The sequence below is a fragment of the Rhinopithecus bieti genome, unplaced genomic scaffold, assembly GCF_001698545.2.
Source record: "Rhinopithecus bieti isolate Rb0 unplaced genomic scaffold, ASM169854v2 scaffold_39317, whole genome shotgun sequence".
NCBI lineage: Eukaryota > Metazoa > Chordata > Mammalia > Primates > Cercopithecidae > Rhinopithecus > Rhinopithecus bieti.
Window position 1 is genome coordinate 597,443 of NW_016816467.1, and position 6,000 is coordinate 603,442.

General features: G+C 41.3%; 1 protein-coding gene across 1 annotated transcript in view; it reads right to left on the reverse strand.

Annotated features, from left to right (window-relative positions):
* The window catches only part of FREM3 (FRAS1 related extracellular matrix 3), a 114,406-nt gene that overhangs the window by 27,160 nt on the left and 81,246 nt on the right, over positions 1–6,000 (reverse strand). Inside the window, exon 5 of the mRNA XM_017854910.1 lies at positions 4,924–5,049. Coding sequence (XP_017710399.1) covers positions 4,924–5,049 — 126 coding nt within the window. The remainder of the gene's footprint in view (positions 1–4,923; positions 5,050–6,000) is intronic.

Below are 6,000 nucleotides of genomic sequence, written 5' to 3' on the forward strand. Positions count from 1 at the left end.
TTAACAATGGAAGCCAGAATATGTTGGAATAATAACTTTAAAATGCTAGGAGAGAATTACTGCCAACCTAGATTTTCAAGACTGGAGTTGAAATAAAGACATGTTCTGATAAACAGAAAATGGTGAGAGTTTACCCCCAGAAAACCTGCAGTAAGGGGACTTTTAAACCATGTGATTTGTACTTCAGGAACAGAAAATGATAATCCCTGCAAACTGTCTGAGATGCAAAGTATAACTTCTATAACCTATGAACACATCTACAACTAAATAAACCAACACAGAGAATCTTTTTTAAAAGGAAAGAAAGAAGAAAGTCTTTCACCTGGACATGCTTGGAACCCTTTAAGAACTATCCGCTTTTGGCCCGGGGCGGTGGCTCACGCCTGTAATCCCAGAACTCTGGGAGGCCGAGGCGGACGGATCACGAGATCAGGAGATCGAGACCATCCTGGCTAACATGGTGAAATCCCATCTTAACTAGAAAAAAAAAAAAAATAGCCGGGCGTGGTGGCGGGCGCCTGTAACCCCAGCTACATGGGAGGCTGAGGCCAGAGAATGGTATGAACCCAGGAGGCGGAGCTTGCAGTGAACTGAGATCGCACCACTGCACTCCAGCCTAGGTGACAGAGCAAGACTCCGTCTCAAAAAAAAAAAAAAAAAAAAAGAATTATTTGCTTTCTACCTCCATCTTAGGAGATGACCCAGAGAAAAAGTCCAATCAGAGAAGTGGGGCAGGGTCCATGGCTTGTGGTTTACTACGCAGTTCTTTTTAACTGGATAGAGTAGTTGAAAACCTCAACATATTTGACTTGGGCCTGACCAAAAACCACAGGATGATTCAATGCTGTTCCTACTCATTTGGTTTTCGGTTCTGTGGTTTGCTCTTCATTGGCTGTTCCTTCCAAGAAGGCAGTTTTTTAACAAGAGAGTGACTAATGAGAAGAAAAAGATGAATGAGATTTTTCTTAAGAATGAAATAGGGCCAAGAAATGTCTAATTTGCAAGTCTTTACTTAAAGAATCCTTGTGCTTAAAACATTTCATTATAGAGCAATAGTTTTGAGTTGGGCTGATTTTACCTGCTAGGGTACACTTGGCAATGTCTGGTGACATTTTTGGGGGTCACAGATGGAGGTGGGGGATGCATCTAGATGCTAGATACTTGCGTCTAGTATATAGAGAGGAGGGATGCGGCTTAACATTTTACAAAGCACAGGACAGCCCCCACAATAAATAGTTATTCAGAACATTAATGGTGCCAAGGTTGAGAAGAGGAACAAAAATAAATTCTCCTCTGCCCTGGAAGACAGAGGATTTGGCAGTAAACAGATTATTTTAAGATATTTAAAACCACTACAAGGACAAACCTTGGTAATGCATCTTCAAGATCTTCATGTTTGTTGCATTTGGCTATATATCCAGAGACAGCCTTATTGCCTGTTCTTTAACTAAGATTTCCTCTTGAAAGCACCAGATATAGCCAGCTCCATATAATGTTAGCAACTCTTGCGTTTAAGCTAGTTTTACTCTGTTTGGGAAGGAAAAAGTGAAGAGGAGAAAAAAACAAGCTAGATGAGGTACTCCTTGAGGCCTTTCTCCTTAGCTAGCTGATCACTGAAAGGATGTGCCGAATTCTTTCTTCCGCTGGTGCATTGGGGCTCTAGTTTGGGTCTTGCAATAATGGGCAAGTGCGTGGGAGCGAGGGGGTGTGGTTGAGGCTGGACAGACTAGCTATTGTAGAAAGTGTACTAATGTTTTGCTCTGGGCTTCAAGCTGGGCTTCTTCTTGTATTAGTGGCATATTCTCTGTCTACAACAAAAGTGTCCAGCAGACAATGGTGCTAAGGTCTCTTAGATGTGAATGAAAGAGATGAGATGGTGAACAGCCCAGTTGGATAGATCATATATCATTGCTAAGCTGGAAGAATTCACCGAGGGTCTGTCTGTTCTTCCTTTGGGAAGAGGTATGCTGCGGAAGGACCATCCAAATGAATAGGGAGGCTCAGAGTGTCTGGCACGGAGTCAGCTACGATGGGGCGGTGCCGCTTCCCCACGTGGGGGGGCTACACCTAACTTTAGCTTCTCATAGGATTCCCTTATGTAATCCAACTTCCCACATGATTTCCAGATGTGAAAGCTGGCATGCCTGGAAAACTCCCTGCATAGCTGGTGCACAACTCAGACTGCTTGACACCTGAGCCTTGACCCCCAGATCCCCACATAAGAAGGTATTTTCATGTTTGTGGTTAAAAAAAAGAAAGGAAAAAAAAATAGGATATAACAGGGTCGGGGCCCTTCCTGGAACACTAAGCCACTGTATGCATGGTAGCATCTTGACTCTTGCATACCTCTTGCTGGAACTGAAACTGAGGGCTAAGCTGATTAAGTTTGCCAAATTTAACTTTCCTTGCTTGCTTTTAACAGCTTACTTATCGCTTATCTTAAAAATCCCATTAGCAGCCAAGTAGGATGGCACACACCTGTAGTCCCAGCACCTTAGGAAGCCAAATCAGGAGAATCGCTTGAGGCCAGGAGTTCGAGACCAGCCTGGGCAACATAGTGAGAACTTCATCTCTACAAAAAAATTTAAAAATTAGCCATGCATATTGGTTGGTGCTTGTAGTCCCAGCTCCCAGCTACTCCAGAGGCTGAGGTGGAAGGATGGCTTGAGCCTAGGAGTTTGATCCTGCAGTGAGCTGTGATGGAGTCACTGCACTCCAGCCTGGGTGATAGAGTGAGACCCTGTCTCAAAATCCTCCCCCCACCTACCAAGAAACCAACAACAAAAAGCTCCCACTTGCAAATCACTTAGCCAAACAATACATAACTAAACTCCCACTAGCATCCTTATAGATAACATCTCTGACTGGGGCACTATAGTAATGTTGCTTAAATTGTTTTCCAGGAACTAGGGGGCAGCTCTTGTCCAGTTCAAGCTGTTGAGACCACTGACCCTTTAACTGGGCCTGCTCCAGTGCCCAAAGGGTGATCTTTTGATGTCAGAGGGCCAAAAGCTGCAACCTCAGATTATGCTGACACTGCCATTTTGTGCATACGTGTCCTATGAAGAACGATGTAGCTTAATTAGTTTTGCACAGAAACCCCAATTGCTTCACTTTCCCTACTTGCCAATCACCTTTCCCCATGCTTCAGAAGACCCTGCTTTCTATTTCATAAGTACTCCCAAACCCTCTTTTCAAAGAGATGAATTTTGATTCATTCTCTTGTATCTTTGTATGGTGGCCTTGTGAAGGAAATTGCTTTCTCTTTTGCAAAACCTGTTACCACAGTGATTGGCTTGCTATGCACAAGCAGAATGAACCTGGCCAGTAACAGAATTACAAACATGAATGTTGAAATCTTCTTATACTCATATCGTGTGCCATTGTGGTATTTGTCCTCACCTACTCCCCATGTATAGGATGAAAGTTCAATTTGGTTACTTAAACTCTCTGGAAGTCATGTTAAGGTAAATGTTTAACAATTACTTATTTTCACAAATAAAATGAACATGAGCTACATACACAGTGCAATGGAAAGCAGACTCATGCTTTGTATGTTACTAATAATTCACAAATACTAAACATGGCTACAGGTAAGTGAAGGAGGCAACTAGTTTTACGCTGTGTTTTGCTGGGGATCTCAAGGCCCTACCATTAAAGTTTCCATCTGCCAAGGTACTGCCTGTCCCTGCTAAATGATTAGTGCACCATCAGTGTTTACAAACAATGTTGTGGGGGTATTACTTAAAAAACAAACAAACACACAAACAAACAAACAAAAAAACATTGTTTAGGAGAGGAAGAAAAGCTGGAGGAATAAATTCTCCCTTGCTGACATATCAACAAGTAGGAGCATTGATTTTGAGAGACTGAATGTACAAAGGGACAGTGGCCATACCATACATAAAAAGAGAACTCTGACCCACAGCTGCAGCAATGAGTCCAGGAAGCCAAGCCACCACCTCTGTAGCAATCAGCAATCAAATGGTCAAGACTTACTCAATAACTGCCAGCTTCCCTGATTTCTGCTCCCACTTCTAATTTAAGACCAAGCAGAGAGAGCCAAATATGCCCTCCTAACCAATCATATAGGATGCCTGCTTCTACTGGGCCAGTCTCCAGATTCCCAGGCCAGCAGCTTCCAATCAGGGCATACCTGATACCTTTCCTTTTTCCACTATAAAGCTTTCTCATGCTTCTGCCTGCTGGCGAGTCTCTCTCACATGCAAGTGATGGTGGCTGACATACTACAGCAAGCTCTAAATAAATAGCCTTTTCTTGTCATTTGAGTGGTCTTCATTTATTTCCTCAATTTTCGTTTTCTACATAGTTACTAATGAGATGTTAGAGAATATGATCCTGAGGGGATGAGACATGAGACAGCTAAATCTGGCTGTATAGAGGTGGTCAAAAAGAATGAAACCTTGTTTTGGTTGCAAAGATGCCTGAACTCATGGTTGGGGGGTATCTGTGGTTGTGAGATAGGGAGAGAGGAGGAGAAGAGAAACTGAGTAGTATATACAGACTATTTTACAATATTGCCCAGAGGCAATGCTATTACAAATAAGAATCTTTAATTTATAATTTTTTGACCAGCATATATAAACTCTTTTGACACAAGATGTCTCACTTGACTTTCACAAATGTCTCATTTGACTAGCCCCTTCGTGGGGTAGTTAAAATAGTTATTTTAATCCCAATTTTGAATAAAGTGTTATCCCTGGTTGAGGAGACCAGCTAAGAGCAGTAGGGCACCTGCGCAGAGTCAGCAAAGGGGGTTCGCAGCAGGGCGTGCATGATGAGGGGCCCACGCGTCCAGCATCTTAACTCTGCTTTGCTCACCCCCTGTGCTACTCCCAGCATTACCACAGTCCTGTTCTCATCATCTTATTCCTGCAAACAGGACCCCGCAGAGCCTCATACCTTGACGTGTGGAGCAAATGACGATTAGTTCCTGACTTGCATCTCCAGATCGTCTTACTGGAATCAAAAGTTCCCCAATGTCCTCTTCTATTTTGTATTCTGCCTCTGGAATATAAACTGTTGATTCTAGAAAAGACAACAGAAGACTTTTCACCAAGATTTAGATTTGATCAGTGATATTTGAACACACTTGAGCAGAAATGTACAAAGTCTTTGACCCTTATATTTTCCAACAAGATTAACTGTATCAAATGTAGTGAGAATGGGAAACATTATTTATTATTGAGTGGAGCTGGAGAGGCAGTGGAATTGGGTTTAGGAGACCTCTTTTGAAAGGTTAAAAGGATAGCCAGCATTAAAAGGAAAACAAAATCCTGCAGCAATTTCATGTCTTATTTTTCTTCTGAGATCAAAGTTTAAGTCTTCTAAATGGAGATCACATATTTCTGTCCTTGCTTTACTTTTACTGTTTGTTTTAAAATATTTTAACAATGAAGTAATCGAATTCATTAATGAAGAAAACTGTTTACATGCTTCATTCAACAAACTGCTTATTTAATATTTATTAAGCAGACACTGTGCTGGTCATTTAATAGGCTGAGAAAAATAAACTACAGGTCCTTCCCTCAATTTTAAAGATCATATTACTGCTGAAATTCACTGCGTTGTGTATATGTGCACACACGTTTGTGTGTGTGTGTGTGTGTGTGTGTGTGTGCATACACCTAGACATCATCGAAACATTCACTGAAATATCCATATGAATATTGGTCATGTCTTGTTGATGGGATTATGTGTACTATTTTGGCGGGGAGAGATTTTAGATGTTTTCTTAGGCTTTTTATTAAGCATGCATTGTGCAATTAAAATATAGGTGTTTGTTTACAAATAAAATTTTAGAGGAGGTTGTTCCAACTCATAGTGTGAAGTGGATAACTGCAGTAACTATCTATGAAACCACATTTTATTTCCTTAGTTCTTTTCCTTATGTTATATATACACCTAGATTCTTCCTTTTAGTGATGCAAGCTAAAAGGGAAGAGATTGTAGGCAACCATATATATATATATATATATA